The sequence below is a fragment of the Artemia sp. Qi Xiang Cuo genome, chromosome 2, assembly GCF_049724085.1.
Source record: "Artemia sp. Qi Xiang Cuo chromosome 2, ASM4972408v1, whole genome shotgun sequence".
Lineage (NCBI taxonomy): Eukaryota > Metazoa > Arthropoda > Branchiopoda > Anostraca > Artemiidae > Artemia > Artemia sp. Qi Xiang Cuo.
Window position 1 is genome coordinate 37,642,774 of NC_142795.1, and position 21,024 is coordinate 37,663,797.

Consider the following 21,024-nt stretch of genomic DNA (forward strand, 5'->3'; position numbering starts at 1 on the left):
ACTTGATACATAGCCTTATAAGAAGTCATTTGATATTTCTCAGTCAGAATTAGGTTAAAGCAACTAGGGATTCATATACAGCAAGACTACATAAAACATTATGCAAAAAAAGAAAAAAAAAAGAATCTCAAATCAGACCTTCAGATTGACACTGTTTACACTGTCAATGTACTGGAATATATACTAAAAAAAAGTATTTTCGCATACAAACCACACCTGATTTTGAATATAGAATCCCGCTTTTTTTTAGTTTAGAGGAGGGAGGCGGTGGAAATTAATTTACATGTCTCCTCTCATTCCTGGGAATATTTTTGGACAAAGCCGAAAATATCGTTGCAGTGGGGCGATAGAAACACAGAGGCGGTTTTAGGGACGGGACAGAGGGGGCACTTAGCCCGGGCGCAAAAACTTTAGGGGCGCAAAGTTTCAAATAAATAATATAACGGTTACAGTCATTTTCTAATTTTTGAATTTTCTTAAATTCATATAATGTAGAGAACGTAGTTAATGAATCGAAATAATTAATAGATTAATAATTAATTGATAAAATGAAATAAATAAAAGATAATGAAATAATGATAATTAAAATGATTAAATTAAAATGACTAATAATATAATTAGATTGTTTAAATAACAAATTAATAAATAATTAAACAGTAAAGTACTAATTAATTAATAAATTGAAAATAATTCTTATTAATAAACGAAAATTTTGTTAAAATATGGCCTAAAAATTTTGTGGGAGACAGGCGAGGAGAGGGGGGGCTAATCAAGATTTGCCCTGAACCGCCGCTGTAGAGAGGCCAGGACCGCCACTGTAGCAACCCTGTTAATGCATAAACAAGCTTTTTCGCAACATAAAATTACATAAATAATATAAATATGCTTACCGGCACAAACAGTAAAAAGGTGGGAGGGGGGAGGGGAGGTGTATCATGAGCACCACCGGGAAATTTCTAAGAATAAAGAGGAGGGAACGAGTGCCAGGAGCATTGTCTTCATAAAAATGTTAAGGAGAATTTTTTTTCCTTTTCTTGCTATAGTTTTTTAGTGTCTTCTTGCTTCATCAGGGCATTGATTCCCTGGCTCCATGGTGGCGTCCATGAAAGACCTAAAAATGTCTTTTCGAAGAACACACTCTGAAAACCGTTGAAATTGTAACCTTAGAATCAATTTTTGATGTTACAGACCCCTCCACCTTGTACTAAACATTTGGAGGAGCAAATTTTTTTCAGGGACCATTACCATTACCCCAAGCTTTGTTATATACAGATATGAAACTTGAATGTATTAAACAGGGTTGCGAAAGAGAATAGTAGACTCCATCACATGTAAGACAGCCCTTTTCTCTTTTTCTCTAATGTTTTCTTCTGTCGTGTTTTTTTTCTTGTATGTATGTACAGAGAGAACAAATAAATTATAATTATTATTACTATACGATTGAATTAGAATAATCTGTGAATATCAAAATATGATTTTGCAGTTTCGTTTATTTCATTGGCGCCAAGCGTTTCTTTTTCCTTTTTCTCTAATGTACTCCTTTAGCGTGCAGTTTTTCTCGTATGTACAGAGGGAACAAATGAATTATTATTATAATAATTAGGAAAGCTACCTCCTAAGCCTCTCACTCTTTATGCTAAAGTTTGGATTTTCGTCCCCATTGCTTTAAGAACGACTCTTCAAGAACATGAGAAGTGAAATGGAGTAAAAAGTATATTTTTCACAATATGTCAAGAATGAAAGAGCTTATTCGTGTGCATTTGCTTCAAGCAATAGCATTTTCAGTTCAAATGTTTTAAGGTAATCGGTCGAACATTTGCTAAACTAATTTATTGTTTTCAGCATGACAATATGGAAGTTTTAGCGTAAAGAGCGGTGGGCTGAGGATTGGGTAGCCCCCCTTATATACAAAATTATTTTAGTTCGTTTAAGTTTCAATGTTACTCTTTACTATCATTTGAAAACAACTAGTTTTTTTATTTAAGTAAAAAAACTAGATTAATTTTGGCTCGTTCTTCCAATCAAAGAAATTCAGAAGGAATTGAAGTTTCGCTTCTATCTCAATCAGAGTTTTGCTTACACCCTGGATATTGCATGCGTATCATATGCAAAATATATTCTCAAAGCCTCCGTGAAAGTAGGAGAGTTGGAACAATTGACCATTTTCAATTATTTTAAAAGGTGCAAGTATAACTACTTGAAAATTTAATTGAGTTTTTTTCTGGTTATTATAACCATCAATACAGTCAACTTAAAGCATTTACTGTACCTTTTCCTTTTAGCCACTGCTAAGAAAAAACATCAAAAGAAAAACCAAAAATAATAAATATGGTCGAAAAAGGTCAACAAAATGACAAAAAAAAGTTCACTTATGAACATTTAATCTTTGAGCTTTGATACAATTCCAAGAATTACAAATCAGAGCAGAATGCTCTCCGAGCTGGCTAAAATAGTTGTTTCGTCTTTGGCCTTTGTTATCCTTATTTTCCTTTGCTTTTTTGCCACATTTTTTGGAATTTATGTATCTTAAGTTTGACGCTAAGAGCCACTTCTGACCGACTTTGGAACAGTGAAAAGGGCACTTTATTATAAATCTCCTAATTTGCTTCATGAGGTTGGATCCGGCTGACTCTTGATAAATTTATTAGCATGTTTACAGGATGTTAAGCCCCCAATCCTTCTAGGCTGTGATTTAAGGACAGTAAAAGACTTTTGTAGCAACTTAAAGGGAAATAATAGGGAAAGCTGGTCTTGTCGACTAAGGTTGAATTGAATAACTGAAACTGGAAAATGCATTGAGGTTATTTATGGCCCTCTTACGTTCTTTATGCTTCCCTTCTTTTTTTGAGATTTTTGTGATTTTTGTGATTTGTTTTTGTGATCCTTCTTTTTTTGTGATTTTTCATCAATTCACGTCTGTTACGTTCCAATTTGTTTTAGTAACACTGAACTTGTATCAAGAATTAAAATTAATGAGCCATTGGAAATAACTTTTACCGTAAATCTGAAAATATTTTCTCTGTCAATGACCTTTTCCCTTTTTTCCAGAATTTAACAAGCACTCCAGGTTTTAATTCTTTTTCGATATTATTCGATGCATTCTGGCATTCTGTTCAATAGTTACTCGATGGCTACCATTTCATTTTATTTCTTTCCGTAAATTATTGCTTTGTTGGAGTATTTTTGGAACACTATTTACTTATCTTTTATACTGCTCGGTTTTAAATAATAATAATAATAATCAAAAAAAAAAAAAAAAAAAAAAAAAAAAAAAAAAAAAACATTATTTGACTTGATTGCCTTTATAAAAGTGATCGAACGCACCAAATTTGATAATGCTACTGTATCTTCATTGATACTGGGAGAAAAATACGTTTAAGTCTGAGCTGACATATAATCCTAACGAAGATACGGTGGATCATGCTTGTATTAACTTGATGGACACTTTGTAAAATGCTTGAACTAAAAAAAAACAAAAAAAAACTTTTCTGATTAAAAAAATTAAACCCCCGTGTCAAAGCTCAAACCACCTAAAACCATATCAAAATAAAGAAAAACTTAAAAAAAACATCAATTCTTTAACCGTATCAATGTTTATACGCTTCTGTGCAAACAATATCTCCTCTGAGGAGTCCAAAATGTCCTGCATAGCTTTATAGTATAAAAAATTCCTAATGGACTGTTTCAACGTGTCATAGTATTTATAATGGTTCAAAATTTCGAGAGATTAAAGAAACTATCACCCATCCCCTTCTTCAGTTCTCACTAATCCAACTCTTACTTAATTCAACATCTCCAAAAATCAGTTTATTACAAAAGTTTCAGTCTTTCTCTTTTTTAGACTAATATTTCTGGCATAAAGTACTTAAATAAACAATGTTTGATACGCTTCTGTGTGAAAGAAAAACTCCTCAGAGGAGTCCAAAATTTCCTACGTAGTTTTATAGTATGAAATATTCCTTATAGGCTTTGTCAATGTGTCATAGTATTTATTGTTGTTCTAAAGTTTGAGAGATTAAAAAACTGTCACCCATCCCCTTCTCCAATTCTCACTAAGCCATTCTTACTTATTCAACATCTCCAAAAATCAGTTGATTACTAAAGTTTCAGTGTTTCTCTTTTTAGATTAATATTTCTGGCATGAACTGCTTAAAAAACAATGTTTGCTACGCTTCTGCGTGAAAGCACACCTCCTCAGAGGAGTCCAAAATATCCTACGTAGTTTTATAGTAAGAAATATTCCTTATAGGCTTTGGCAATGTGTCATAGTATTTATTGTTGTTCTAAATATTGAAAGATTAAAAAACTTTTACCCATCCCCTTCTCCAATTCCCACTAAGCCATTCTTACTTAATTCAACATCTACAAAAATCAGTTGATTACTAAAATTTCAGTGTTTCTCTTTTTAGATTAATATTTCTGGCATGAAGTGTTTAAAAAAACAATGTTTGGTACGCTTCTGCGTGAAAGCACACCTCCTCAGAGGAGTCCAAAATATCCTACGTAGTTTTATAGTACGAAATATTCCTTATAAGCTTTGTCAATGTGTCATAGTATTTATTGTTGTTCTAAATTTTGAGAGATTAAAAAACTGTCACCCATCCCCTTCTCCAATACTCACTAAGCCATTCTTACTTATTCAACATCTCCAAAATCAGTTGATTACTAAAGTTTCAGTGTTTTCTTTTTAGATTAATATTTCAGGCATGAACTGCTTAAAAAACAATGTTTGATACGCTTCTGCGTGAAAGCACACCTCCTCAGAGGAGTCCAAAATATCCTACGTAGTTTTATAGTACGAAATATTCCTTATAAGCTTTGTCAATGTGTCATAGTATTTATTGTTGTTCTAAATTTTGAGAGATTAAAAAACTGTCACCCATCCCCTTCTCCAATACTCACTAAGCCATTCTTACTTATTCAACATCTCCAAAAATCAGTTGATTACAAAAGTTTCAGTGTTTCTCTTTTTAGATTAATATTTCTGGCATGAAGTGTTTAAAAAAACAATGTTTGATACGCTTCTGCGTGAAAGCACACCTCCTCAGAGGAGTCCAAAATATCCTACGTAGTTTTATAGTATGAAATATTCCTTATAGGCTTTGTCAATGTGTCATATTATTTATTGTTGTTCTAAATTTTGAGAGATTAAAAAACTGTCACCCATCCCCTTCTCCAATACTCACTAAGCCATTCTTACTTATTCAACATCTCCAAAAATCAGTTGATTACAAAAGTTTCAGTGTTTCTCTTTTTAGATTAATATTTCTGGCATGAAGTGTTTAAAAAAACAATGTTTGATACGCTTCTGCGTGAAAGCACACCTCCTCAGAGGAGTCCAAAATATCCTACGTAGTTTTATAGTATGAAATATTCCTTATAGGCTTTGTCAATGTGTCATAGTATTTATTGTTGTTCTAAATTTTGAGAGATTAAAAAACTGTCACCCATCCCCTTCTCCAATACTCACTAAGCCATTCTTACTTATTCAACATCTCCAAAAATCAGTTGATTACAAAAGTTTCAGTGTTTCTCTTTTTAGATTAATATTTCTGGCATGAAGTGTTTAAAAAAACAATGTTTGATACGCTTCTGCGTGAAAGCACACCTCCTCAGAGGAGTCCAAAATATCCTACGTAGTTTTATAGTACGAAATATTCCTTATAAGCTTTGTCAATGTGTCATAGTATTTATTGTTGTTCTAAATTTTGAGAGATTAAAAAACTGTCACCCATCCCCTTCTCCAATACTCACTAAGCCATTCTTACTTATTCAACATCTCCAAAAATCAGTTGATTACAAAAGTTTCAGTGTTTCTCTTTTTAGATTAATATTTCTGGCATGAAGTGTTTAAAAAAACAATGTTTGATACGCTTCTGCGTGAAAGCACACCTCCTCATAGGAGTCCAAAATATCCTACGTAGTTTTATAGTACGTAGTGAACTATGGCCAAACCAGGCGTATAGTCGTAGTGAACTGCTTAAAAAACAATGTTTGATACGCTTCTGCGTGACAGCACACCTCCTCAGAGGAGTCCAAAATATCCTACGTAGTTTTATAGTATGAAATATTCCTTATAGGCTTTGTCAATGTGTCATAGTATTTATTGTTGTTCTAAATTTTGAGAGATTAAAAAACTTTTACCTATCCCCTTCTCCAATTCTCACTAAGCCATTCTTACTTAATTCAACATCTACAAAAATCAGTTGATTACTAAAATTTCAGTGTTTCTCTTTTCAGATTAATATTTCAGGCATGAACTGCTTAAAAAACAATGTTTGATACGCTTCTGCGTGACAGCAAACCTCCTCAGAGGAGTCCAAAATATCCTACGTAGTTTTATAGTATGAAATATTCCTTATAGGCTTTGTCAATGTGTCATAGTATTTATTGTTGTTCTAAATTTTGAGAGATAAACTGTCACCTATCCCCTTCTCCAATACTCACTAAGCCATTCTTACTTATTCAACATCTCCAAAAATCAGTTGATTACTAAAGTTTCAGTGTTTCTCTTTTTAGATTAATATTTCTGGCATGAAGAGTTTAAAAAAATTATGTTTGATACGCTTCTGCGTGACAGCACACCTCCTCAGAGGAGTCCAAAATATCCTACGTAGTTTTATAGTACGAAATATTCCTTATAAGCTTTGTCAATGTGTCATAGTATTTATTGTTGTTCTAAATTTTGAGAGATTAAAAAACTAATTAAATATCTTAAGCTTACCCGCCACGCATTGAAGAAAAACAAAAACCGAGAAAACTATCTAAAAAAAACAAAAAACAATCGAGGCTGTGGCCAGAGGAGCGAAAAGAAAAAAAACACAAACAAAACTACGCGGAAATTTCGCCTGTATACAAACACGGCGTCTTCAGTACAAAAGACACAAAAAAAAACAAAAAATAAGATAAAACTAAAAACAAATAAAACCACCACCAAAAAAAAAAAAACAAAAATGTACAATCGGCGCAAACTAATCCACGTAGGGACAAGATGCTAAAATAGAGTTACTTCAGTTAGGACACCAGAGTAACTGAGGAAAAATAAAAAAACTGTAAATTACTTTAATTATTCAGTTGCGAAATAATCCTTTTGTTAGCTATTACTGAAGCAAATCGTTTTGGTCTAACAGGTAAAATAGTCCCCTGGTGATTATTTAAAATATTTAATCCTTTATTTACTATTGATTCAATCTTTAGAAGGTTATCATAAATTGGGTCAATATTTAAATTACCCGTGTCCCTATTTATGGAAAGGTTAGCAAACATATGTTTTTTAATTTCTATGGCTTCCCTGGCCCATTGGGTGTACCCCTTATCATTAGAAATAGCCAAGGCTTCATCAAATTTTACAAAATGGTCTGGTTGAAGCCAAATATGCTCTGCTAAAGCTGAAACGAAAGTTTCTGGAGGCTTGCTTAATTGTAGGGTTTTTTTCTATTGAATTACGGTGTTCAATAAACCTTTCAACAAATTGTTGGTGAGTCCTACCAATATAGAACTTCCCACAAGAACACGGAATTTTATACACCCCACTTACTAAATTTCCCCGAGTTAAATCCTTACCAGAACTAAAAAAAACTACTCATTGGACTCAGCGATTGGAAACATGTATCAATACCAAACTTACGTAAAACCCGTGAAAGTTTCTCCCCCAAACCAGGTACATATGGTAATGAAATGAAGCTTTTTGATACAACTAAATCTAAAGACTGAGAAACCTCAATAACCCTACTCTGATGTTTGGCCCGTCTATTTTCAATTATTTTATCAATGAACTTAATTGGATAACTATTACAAAATAAAATATCCCTCAAGTATAACAATTCTGAATCCAGAAATTCCTGGGAACAGATTTTAAAGGCTCTATCCACTAGTGAAATTACAACCCCCTTTTCACCGACATAGGGTGGCAAGAATGAAAATTTAAATACCTATCATTGTGCGTAGGTTTTCTGTAAATCGAGAAAAGTAAATGGAAATCCCTTTTAATTAATAAAATATCCAGAAAAGGTAATTTATTATTATCCTCAAATTCAACTGTAAATTTAATATTATTATCAATTTCATTAGCATGTTTAAACACTGAAATTTCAGTGTTTCTCTTTTTAGATTAATATTTCAGGCATGAAGTGCTTAAAAAACAATGTTTGATACGCTTCTGCGTGACAGCAAACCTCCTCAGAGGAGTCCAAAATATCCTACGTAGTTTTATAGTATGAAATATTCCTTATAGGCTTTGTCAATGTGTCATAGTATTTATTGTTGTTCTAAATTTTGAGAGATTAAAAAACTGTCACCCATCCTCTTCTCCAATACTCACTAAGCCATTCTTACTTATTCAACATCTGCAAAAATCAGTTGATTACTAAAATTTCAGTGTTTCTTTTTTAGATCAATATTTCAGGCATGAACTGCTTAAAAAAACAATGTTTGATGCCCTTCTGCGTGACAGCACACCTCCTCAGAGGAGTCCAAAATATCCTACGTAGTTTTATAGTATGAAATATTCCTTATAGGCTTTGTCAATGTGTCATAGTATTTACTGTTGTTCTAAATTTTGAGAGATTAAAAAACTCTCCCCCATCCCCTTCTCCAATACTCACTAAGTCATTCTTACTTATTCAACATCTCCAAAAATCAGTTGATTACTAAAGTTTCAGTGTTTCTCTTTTTAGATTAATATTTCTGGCATGAAGTGTTTAAAAAACAACAATGTTTGATACGCTTCTGCGTGAAAGCACACCTCCTCAGAGGAGTCCAAAACATCTTACGTACTTTTATATCATGAAATATTCCTTATAGGCTTTGTCAATGTGTCATAGTATTTATTGTTGTTCTAAATTTTGAGAGATTAAAAAACTGTCACCCATCTCCTTCTCCAATTCTCCCTAAGCCATTCTTACTTAATTCAACATCTACAAAAATCAGTTGATTACTAAAATTTCAGTGTTTCTCTTTTTAGATTAATATTTCAGGCATGAACTGCTTAAAAAACAATGTTTGACACGCTTCTGCGTGACAGCACACCTCCTCAGAGGAGTCCAAAATATCCTACGTAGTTTTATAGTATGAAATATTCCTTATAGGCTTTGTCAATGTGTCATAGTATTTATTGTTGTTCTAAATTTTGAGAGATTAAAAAACTGTCACTCCTTCTTTTTACTAATTTTTACAAAGCCATCACTTCAAAATTACCTTAGCCAAAAGAAATAGAGTGTGATATATTTTAACACTAAGCTATATCGCATAATTTTTCGAAATTCACACAAGTTAAGAAGAAATAACAATTATTTTGAGGGAAATAAAAAAAAATGAAATGGTTGGTACTGTTTATTGTAAAGAGAGAAGAAAAAAACTAAAGAATTACCTGGAATTGCTCAGCTCTATCTAATTCTTCAAGGTTCGGTTCCGAATCGAGAGCACTTTCTAATCCAGCGAGAAATAAACGTTGAAAAGCCACTATTTCCCGAATATTTCCAAACAAAGCATTAATTTCCGCCGTGGAAAGCAATGTTTGCTTTTGAAGTGGTTCCAAGTAGTTTTCCAACAAACAATTTAGGTGCTGTAATAAAAACTTAATTAGGATATAAGAGTCGCAATTAAATGTAGTCTGCATTTACACATGACAAATAAATAGACATCAATTAACAAAATTAAAAGCAAGCTAATTAGGAAAAAATCTAAGCAGGAATATTTGTTTTCTATAAGGGAATTCCGAAGAGTAGAAAAACAAAAGATGAAGAATTGAGCTATATGCAGGTTTGGGATTGTGTAAACTCATTTTTATTTATTTTTAAAAAATTGATTCTCTAATGTTAATGCAATAAAGAGAACAAATCACAAAACAACATAATAATTTAAGTATTATTGTGGGCTAAAGTAAGAAGTAGTCGCTTATAAAGTGGGGAATTAAAAAAGAAATGCAAACAAGAAAAGGGTGTTACTGTTACTAAGACGCAACTTTTTTTTTGAAGGGGGGTCAATTCCTTCTGAATTTAAAAAATAAATTTTTTGGTATATTTACTGAAAATACCTTTTTGTGATTTCTTCATTGAAACAAAATCGAAAAATAGCAAAACTACCCCCTTATATTTCAAAATTAGATTTTGCTCCCCCTACACCATCATGAATTGAAGCCCCTTCTGTTACTCCATAGAATTTTGGGGATCTCAGACTCATTCTCTCCCTTCCCTGGATAATTATTAGCTTCATCTAGTTATCCATATTACACTTAGAATACTTTTCTTAAATCCTCTCCATATTTTTTGTGCAATTTTGTTTTTTCATATTTTGGTTATATTTGTCTTATATCTTAAATTACCTCTTCCGGCTTTTTACTTTTCCGATAGCCTAAGAGTTTTGAACCAATGCATTTTACTCTATAGCATTACACATAGAAAGTACTTAACAATACTTAAAATACTTATACTAAAAATACTTAACAACAAAGGTACAAGCAATTTAGCAAATTTTTTTGAATTTTCAGATGGTTTTCTAAATAAAGAAAAATCCAAAGCAAAATGTTACACACAATAACTAATTTTTAAAAAGACAGTTGCATGCAACTTATCAAGCCGACTAAAAGTAGCACATCTTCTATTACGTAATGGGATTATAATAGTTTAAAAGGTATAATGCCTGAACATCATTACTATTATACACTGGTTATTATATATATTACATACACTATTACTGATATTATTTTGGCCCTTAAAATTACTAGACCTCCGAATCATATTAAATGTATGGGCTTCTGGAAGAGGTAACCACGGTGATTCAATTAAAAGGTTGTCAATAATAAGATTAATGTCTCCAGGATTCTGCTAAGAACTTCTATAGTACATAACAATATCGAGGTAATGAAAACTCAGGTTAAGTCAACATCGGGAAGCTCTTTGTCGTTGGATAATGAAATCGGCCAATATATTTTAGAAGTCTACTTCATGTAGTACCAATTTGTTAAAATTTTCGCTTGCTTTTTTTTTGCGTGCAGGGAAAGCTTTGAAACTTCTTTGACTTTTCCTATAGTTTGTAATAAGTCGAATTAAGCTTTATTTTTCTTTTTTATTGACCTATTTCATGGTACCTGGCGACTAAAAATTTAGGGCCTGATACACCACTTCTTTTTACCTAGGGCTTTATTCTAGGGATATGTCTCTTGAATTTCCTTACGAAGGAACAAATACATGGGCATCCCTTGGCAGACCATTTAAAAGTGTAGCATGTGATAGAGCTGTTTTTCGAGGTTCGGGTTGTCTCCTTTTACAGGTTGTCGGAGCGAGGCATTCTTTTCACTGTTTTTATTATTGCCTAGGCAAACGGTAGTACTACTCAAGATAGCTTGTCAGAATGGACGTATTTGTAAAAGTCAGCCATTGACCTTACATCGAACTTCTTGCTTAGATGTTGCATTTTAATATGATTAGCGTCACAGCTCACCCTGAGGGCCCTATTTTGGATCCCTTGGAGTAATGACAACAAAATACCAGGAATCAGTGCTTTAAAAAAAAAAAAAAATCAACATGTTTGGCCTGCGAAAAGATGTTAACTTGAACACTACGTTAGAAAATTGTTTGTTAGTTCTGTATGTTCTCTAATACCAAGTGATAATTTAGAACACAAGACAATTAAAATACATGAATTATTCCCACACTTTTATATTAAAAGGCTTATAAAGTTAGTTTAATCGTTTGCAAACATTACTACTACTACTAACAACATACTGCACCACCGATTTGACTAAGGCTAACACAGCTCCGCAGGCTCCCCCTCCACCACCCTCTATTCAAAGCTTCAATATTTTCCCCCTACCATGAAGTTCTTATTTCCTTTAAATTATTTCTTATAACCTCTTCATACCCTATTCAGGGACCAACTGTTTTTCATTCCATTCCAGATGTATACCAAAAAGTACAGTCTTTGGCAATCTTCGTCCTTCATCCGTAAGTTTTGACCAAGCAAGTTTAATCTTTTGTTACTATTGCCCTAGAAAGTTGGATCGAACAATGTTTTTTTTGTACAGCTTACTATTTGATACACGGTCAGTCAGATGAGCACCTAAAACTATTCCTAAACAATTCCTTCCAAAATCAATTAATAAATCTTTCTTGGTCTTTTGAAGCACCAAAGTTTCAAACTCATGCTTGACCACTATCATTACCGTGGCTTCCAATATTCTAATAATAGATCTAAGACTTATCTACCTATTCTTCCGAGCTTTATTCAATTTCGAGATCACACCCTGCGTCTTGGTCATTATGCATCTTCCCTGCATTAACTATCATCACTAAAGCTACTACCGAGCTAGATGAACCCTATCCACTTGATCGATTTTCATATCTCTTCACCCTCATTTACTCCTAGTTTTAATCAAATTAAATAAAAAATCTGTTTGTTTTTAATAAAAAGCTTGTTCAACCAGATATTTACCCCATAATTAGAATAAATCAAAATCTACAATGGTCAATGAAACTTTTAATTAATAAGGTGAAAATATACTGAGAAAATATGTGCTGGCCATTCCGACTAATAAAAGCCTGAAGGTAAATACGTTCTAAGACCATACTGCCTATACATGAATTATGACGAAAAATGAAAAAAATAATTGCAAAAAACCAAGAGAACAAGGGTGATTTATCGACCATATATGTATTTTCTTGGTAATTTTTACTGTTTAGTCTAGTTTTTATTGTTTCAAGCTTTCCAGGCGTGAAGCCAAAGTATTCAACTTTTACGTTTGATGACAAACAAAAAAAAATAATTTAAAAATCCAGAGAACCCGGGTGATTGTTGGCCAGTCGAAAAAACGAAGCAAAAAGACAAAAACAGATATTTTGGCAAGGACCTCCACCAACGTCCTAGATCAGTTTTTTTTTGTTTGAGCAGTGAGGGCGGCTTAGCGGAGATTTACAGAAATATCTGTTTTGTCGTTTCGCTTTGTTTTTTTTTTTCAACTGGCCAACAATCACCCTGGTTCTCTTGTTTTTGTCTTTTTTAATTATTTTTTCGATTTTCATAAAATGTATAAGCTGAATACTTTGGATTCAAGTCTGGGAACCTTTATTAGCGGAAAGAAACAAGAAAAACTAGACTAAACAGTTAAAACAACCAAGAAATACACAGAGATGAAAAACGTTACACGACAAAAAAAAAGATAAAACAAAGCTTTCGATAAAGCGTTTTCATCTCTTTTTGGTACTTTCTTGTATATTTTAATTGTTTACTCAAGTTTGTTTCCGTTTACAAAGGTTTCCAGAGGCTTAGTCGAAATTTTTGAGCTTTTACTAGTATATAAGGTTTTTCATTATTTTTTTTTCTGTCTTAGTCAATAGTCTTACCCATTTTCATACAATTTAAATACCCATTTATATTTCATTTAAGTTTAATTATGAATGCAAATGCAGCGTAGTCTAAGAAACTATATAGAAATTAACTCATATAAGAAGTCGACTCACGATGAACAGAAAATTATTACGAGTGAAAAAACTTAGCATAAGATAAGCAATGAATGATAAACTTGAAACGGAAAGGAAAACAAATGAGAGAGAGAATACCATCCACCAAATTGCCTTTGAGGCCAGTGTTATTTGTGCTAAAAATAACCGTTTGTTACGAGATATATTTAGAATTATAACAGTTAAGAAATGTCAAAATGCTACTCATGTTTTCAGGAAAGCAACAAATTCCTCGATGTAAATAAATTTGTAATACTAATACTACTACTAACAATGCACCGCAGCACCAAGCCGTCTGAGGCCAACACAGCCACGCACGCTCCTCCTCCATCCCAATCTATTCAAAGCCTCCCTTTTTACACCCTCCCACGAAGTTCCCATTTCCTTAAAATGTTTATTTATGACGTCATCCCACCCCAGACGAGGACGACCTGCTCTCCGTTTAGCCCTAGACGATTGGCCGAAAAGAACAATGTTCGGCAATCTGTTATCCTTCATCCGCACAACGTGCCCTAGCCATCTCAACCTTTCTTTCATTACGATAAAATAAAAGTTCAAAATAGGGATAAAATCCTTTTTAATAGACAGTGTATAGAAATTCACAAAAATACCAGATATTTCGGTCAAAGATACAGTGACCGAAATATCTGGTATTTTTGTGAATTTCTATACACTATCTTTTAGAAAGGATTTTATCACAATTTGAACTTTTATTTTATCGTCATGGAAAGGCAGTATGGTCTCCGAAATTATCTTTCTTTCATTATAGCCCTAGAGAGCGGTATTGAACCACATTTTTCGTACAGCCTATTGTTTGAAATATGGTCAGTCAACCAGGTACCCAGAATAGTCCTTAAGCAATTTCTCTGGAAAACATCTAGCAAATGTTCATCCGCTTTTCGGAGCGTCCATACTTCAGAGCCATATTTGACCACTGTCATCACTGTAGCTTCTATTATTTTAATCTTGGTTTGCAGACTTATCTTCCTATTCTTCCGAACTTTTTTTATCTGTGAAAAAAAACCATGAGCCTTGACTATTCTACTTTTAACATCTTCACTGCTCCCACCATCTTTACTAATAATACTACCAAGGTAAGTGAAGCTGCCCACCTGATCAATGTTTTTATTACCCAAAATCACCTTTTCATCTTCACTTATTCCTAGCCTTAGTGACTTAGTTTTCTTAACATTAATTTTCAAACCTATTCTAGAACCCTGAACTCGCAAAACCTCTAAAAGTTCATTCATTTTGCTCACAATTTCATCTAGGATGCTTAAATCGTCAGCATAATCTAGGAGACTTTTTCCTTCCCATTTGATTCCGTGGTCTCCCATTGCCTTTCCTGTGCTCCTTAAGACAAAGTCCATCAAAATAATCCATACAAAGAGGGATAGAACATAACCTTGCTTAACTCCTGATTTAATGCAAAACCAGCTGCTAACCTCATTTCCTACCTTAACTGCAGCAGTGTTATTCTCGTACATAGCACTAACCTCTTTAATGTATTTGTCTGGTATACCATACAAGCATAAAACCTTTACTAAAGCTCTTCTATCAACAGAATCGAACGCTTGCTCAGAATCTATAAAACTGAGGACCAAAGGTGTTTGACAACTCAGGCACTTCTCAATTATTAGCCAAAGAGTGAAAATTTGGTCGACAATTCCTCTACCATTTCTAAAACAACACTGTTCTTCTCTTATAACTTTGTCTGCAGCATCTCTCAGTCTGAAGTGTATCATATTACTAAGTAATTTACTACCTACAGAGACCAGACTAATACCTCGATAATTACCACGCTCGCTTTCATCACTTTTCTTATAAAGTGGCTTAATTAAGGTTTTCCTAAAATCTTTAGGTTCTTCCCCTTTTCCAAAATCATATTCATAATCTTCAGTAACTTATTTCTAACCTGAGAGCCACCATATTTAAGAAACTCATTTACCACCCTATCAGCACCTGGAGCCTTATTATTTTTTAATCCTTTTAGTACTGTCGCTAAATCTTCCTCACAAAACAAATCTTCCTTCACATCCAAGGTATCACAAACTTTTTCACTTTTCTCTAAATCTTTTCGAGCAGCTCTTTCTCGGTTTAGCAAATTCTCAAAATTTTCTGCCCATCTCTAATTCTTTTCTTATCACTAATTGTGGCCCCATTCCTATCTTTAACTGGGCCAAGTCCAGATTGACTACTCCCTCTCAATTTATTAACATGCCAGTACAATATTTTACTATTATGCCGTCTAGCTGCATCTTCCAGATACTCGTCAATTCTATACAAGGCCTCCACTTCGCCCTTCCTTAGTTCATATTTTAATGCTTTCTCCGCTTTCTTTACATTCCTTTTATTTTCAATGATCTATCACTCCGTAATAATCAGTATAATCAGTATCATTTGTAATAATCAGTAATTTACTTATATAACTCGCTTATTTTCAACGAACTTTACCTCCTTTTAAATCTATTTCATTAAAATTCTATTCTATTCATAAAAGTACTAAATGCAGCCCATGAAGCATGGTACTTATTCTGATTTGCTTATTAGTAAAGTTAATGAAGTTTTCCATTTATTTACCAGGCTTGAATTTTTTTTTTAAAGTAAAACCTTCCTTTAAGGTCTTCATAGCCGTTCAAGAGCGATAGCTCTATCTTTCATAGATTACTATACAAACTTTAGTTTAACGGAAGTGCCCTAAGATCTGGGAGTAAAAAGTTGTCATCACAATTTTGAGAAGTTTCCCTTATGAAAGGAAAGAACTTCCGCCAGCAAAGCTCGGCACCCATCATGGAAAAACATAATTTGACACGTGCTAGCTTTCTTCATTGATTGAAAGCGATTATTAGATAAAAAAGGAAAATCATTCAAATCTTCCGTTTTCGTTATGTTCAGGCTCTAAATTTTAAATTTAGACGATAGGTGAAAATTAATCTTAAATAATTGTTAGATTCAAGGCAATGAAAAGGTATTTCACCTGGTACAACACGAGAGGCACATTTTCCACGTCTGAGGAAAGTGACAACTCAAAAAAAAACAGACGTTATTTAATGGATGGTTATCTACTGGTCAAATATTCCCTATATCAAGGTCATACACGCTGCTCTCATCCCTCAAAATGACATCGACATTAAATTTAGACAATTAAATGGAAATAGATTAAATTGGGTTCCTAAATAAAAACCAAAGAATCTTCAACATTTGTAAGAAAGGGTGCTGATGCAATCATTGGACGATGAAGTTTAAGAACTTCAAATATTTTCTCAGGCTCGTAACTTTTGATGGGTAAGACTAAACTTGATGAAACTTATATATTTAAAATCAACATAAAAATACATCTCTTTTGGTGTGTGTATTGGTATCAACATTCCGTTTCTTATAGTTTCGGTTACTCTTGATCCGGACGTAAAGAGCAGGGCATTGAGGAGGGGACAGCCCCTTTCATATACGGAATAATAAACAGTTCCGTTTGGGAAAACGTACAGGTGTCTTTTTTTAATTCCTTTTTAGATTCGGTTTCTTAAAATTGTGAATAAAGGAGTATAATCTTTCTGTGCTTCACACACTTTTATGGTCGGTTTCTGCCTCCTCAAAAATAATTGTAAAATAGCTAACAAACATTTGCGATGCACAGTATAAGCTTATTTAATTTAAGTTAGCTATTATTTTCTGTTTACCCTGTACTGGCACAGTCGATTGGGGCTCTGCTTGGCAAACCGCGGCCCAGGGATCGATCCCTGCTCCCACAAGACTGAGGGAAAGGCTGGCTACTTATCCTAATAGAAAAGACCCAGTAACTGAAAAGTCGATTCGATGTTCTATGCGCCAGCAATGGCTCTGGAGGATCTTTATCCTTAATTACAACTTTCCGCTTTGCTAGAATTTTTTATTATGTTGTTCGTTTATTCTGTTTATCACTCTGTTATTCTGTTCTGTTACGATTTACAATTCATATTTTCTATTTGCAACACTTTGAAGACTTACCTGTACATACGTCCTCTCCGTCCCAACCAACTCCTTTAAAACTTTGCGAAGTCGATCAGCTTCAGACATTGACTTCCCTGGAGTGACTGGGCGAGATTGAGACGGGGTTACACAACCAGTTGGACTCATACGCTGTTTAGCTTTAATCAAGTTGTTTTTCTCGATGGCTTCCTGTTCTCGTTGACTGCCTCGATCTTGTTCATTTCCACCTTCCCCACGTTCTCGACTTGTAGAAATTACATAAACATTCTGGGTCGTTCCAACTACAAATGAAGTGTTTTGATGGTATTGAAAGAAAATCATGAAGTAAAAACAGATAAAACACAAATTAATTTAAAATAATTTACAGAAGACGTACAAAACTAGAGGTGAAATCAGGGGTTTTATATGGACTCTGTTTCAAGGGGTAGGTACATTCCGACTCTTTTCAATGGGGTGGAATACAATTATGAAATAGTCTTTATATAGCCATTACTTAATGACACATCTACTATGTAATAAATGACCATTTCATTACTTCTGGAATTGCTGTAGCTATTACTATGGTCTATAATTACTATTGGCAACATTGTTTGTGTACAAAAAAGATTGGATAAGAAACAAAGAAGCGTAATTTAAAATATTACTCATAATGGGAGTAATCCTTCAGCAAAAGATAGTTCGTAAATTTCAGTCACAAATAATTCTCTTGCGTATAAATATACAGAAGCTAAAGTTTCATCCGACGGCAGAATATTAGGATGACAGTCTAAATAAGGGTTCAAAAAGGTGGGAATAGATTTTTGGCTAAACGTGACGTTTGGCTTCTTTATTACTAAAGTTAAAATATAGACACGCAAATTCTTTGAATTTGTTAAAAGGACATTAATTCATGCGATCTTCACCGTGATAAATAACTTTCACATCTTCTTAGTTACAAATTTTTCCATCAGAACTGCAGGTACATCTAATTTCCTTCTTCTCATACTATTTAAACTACCAAAAACCCCTCAATCGCCTTAGCATTTGATTCTTGCATTGTCCACAACGAGTTACACTTTTGACATGAGGCAATGCGCTTGTTAGTCACAATTATGACTGGGCATTTTTTTTTATTAGTGTAAAATCAAAAAAGGTAAAATTTGATCCGTAAAAATCTACAGTCAAACCCACATAAGCTAAGAGAAAACCCATAAACATCTTTATAGCTACATACATAGTGCAACTCCTTCACACCCTTCAGAATTGCAGAGACTGCCATTCCGGAGTGACTGCCATTTGGGATTTAATGTTACTCTCCGGAGGTAACTTAATGTTGCCTCCTATACGGAATAAATTCTGTTAATTTTGGGATTTAATATTACTCTTTACTTTCAGAACAACAGCGTAGACCAGAAACATTACCAGAAATCAAGAGGGGTTAAATATCAATTTCTATGTAGGATATAACGATAAAATAAAAGTTCAAAATAGGGATAAAATCCTTTTTAATAGACAGTGTATAATAAATTTCACAAAAAAATACCAGATATTTCGGTCACATATACAGTGACCATCATCAGTAGTACAACTAAACTAAAACAATTTAAAACATAAGTTTATAAACGAAATCATAAAACTACATATTGTTTGAGTCTCTAATTCTTTTCAAAGTAAAGGCAGAAGCTAACCTCTTTGACCTTCATGGATTCGGTTCATTAGGGTTCAATGATATAACATTTGGACAAAGGTCAACTACATTGGGTGAATTGAACTTTACTCTGTCAGATTTTAATAAATTATCATAGATAGAGTCCAGCCCATATTCACCTGAATACCGATTCAAAGCAATATTCTTGAATAAGATTTTCTTTATTTCAAGCGTTTCACGAAAATTTTGCTTTAAACCCCGATCCCTAGAAATCAAAAAGACATTCTCGAACAAAATAAAATGGTCTGGAAAATTAAAAATTTATTCTGAAAGGGCTGAAGTAAAATCTTCAGACTTAGAATCTTGCTTTAAAGCCGAAGAAATAGAATCTTTGTGTTGTAATAATCTCATTTCCAAACTCTGGTTAGTAAGTAGTAAGGCATCTAGTACCACTGGTCGTGATTGCGTAATATGCCTTACCACGGGTCAGTTACCTATTATAATGAACGGTACTTGCCCTAGCAGACAAGTTTTCTAATGTGACACTCATTTTTTTGTGTGTCAATCGGTTGGAGAAAGCTGGTCGTTACTCCATATGATAACTTGATTAGTCAGTTTTTTAAAAAACTTGGCAAGCTATAATGTACTCAAGCAAAAACCTTATATATCGTCCATACACTGCATTCCGATTTTCATTATGTTTTAACACATTGATTATAGTACACTATACATTATTAACTTTGAAAACAATGGATTCTTCAATTTTCAATGTGATTACACTTTTCATTCTTTTAATCCCCCCCCCCCAAAAAAAAAAACTTTTAGTAGTGAATTCAAATTTCAGGGGGACTTAGCCCCCTCCCCGCCAACAATTCACAATCTTAAGAATATGATGAGTATATTCGATAGAAACGGCAAAGCACGCTTTTTTCTATTATGTAAATAAAATATCTCCTCCACAGCTATGTTTACAAGTTTTAATTGTTTTGAAAAACAGTTCATTATCATTCAGAAACAAGCTTTTTCCAAACATGTTGTATTTTTCCGGTTTGAATGAAAAGCTTGCGTGTTACAAAGAGAGTGAAAGTTTTGGGAGTCAAATTTCACAGGCTCTTTCTATAAAAACTCGGCTTTACAGCTCTTAATGCTGTTCTGGGTGCTAAACGAGTCATTACCAAGGACTGGAATCCCCCATAAGCATGGTGACATACGCCAACTGGCAAAATACTGGAAAAGGGTACAGAAAATCTGCAACTACGAGTGCCTCCATGGCTTCTGATTCAGATTGCTTCTGAGTGATGTTTAATGTCATATTTGGTCACTTTTGGTGCTTAGTTTATGCAGTACAGAGTAGAGGGAACCTCGGATAACTCAAAGCTTATAAACCCAGTTCCAGTTTTAAAAATAAAAGATGCCGTTATCTATATATTTAAGGTAATTTAAGAAATAGTAAAAGATATGGTCTTTATTGTACAATTTGTGGGGGTATAGCCAACTCGAGCTTATAAGGTGAGTGAAGGATCTTTTAAAGGCATTTTGGAGAAAAATATTGTTTCAACATTAAAATCTCCAGTACATGTTAGACCAGATCATAACCCCCAAAGTCACTTCTTTTATCAGTCGTAATTTAAAAAGATTTTTTTTCCTGTATTGTTTGTAGGCGGTAGCGTACATTAGGAGAGGGCTACATGAGCAATCCCCCCCTCTATCGAGATCTTCATAAAAGCGAAAAGGAGGATTTGTATGCAAACTATTAAATGGAAAAAAATGTCACAACAACTGGTTTTGGCCAATATTCTTTAATAATACAATGTTAAATTAGCCCCTGATTTGTATTAACATCTTTATCTAGAGCCAATTTCAGCCTGGTGCTATAAACGGTCGTAAACGGCCGAAAAATAACTACTTTTTTTGGCCTGTAGTAAAATATTACGGTACTGTTGTATTAGCTGGAACCCACGCGATATATTATATAGG

At 33.5% G+C, this 21,024-nt stretch overlaps 1 protein-coding gene across 1 annotated transcript in view; it reads right to left on the bottom strand.

The window, feature by feature from the left end:
• LOC148955197 (protein still life, isoform SIF type 1-like) overlaps window positions 1–17,741 on the bottom strand; it is a 59,062-nt gene extending 41,321 nt beyond the window's left edge. The window contains exons 1-2 of the mRNA XM_089106518.1: window positions 17,439–17,741; window positions 9,368–9,562 (exon numbers count right to left, since the gene is read on the bottom strand). Coding sequence (XP_088962644.1) covers window positions 9,368–9,562; window positions 17,439–17,741 — 498 coding nt within the window. The remainder of the gene's footprint in view (window positions 1–9,367; window positions 9,563–17,438) is intronic.
• Between the last annotated feature and the right edge of the window lie 3,283 nt (window positions 17,742–21,024).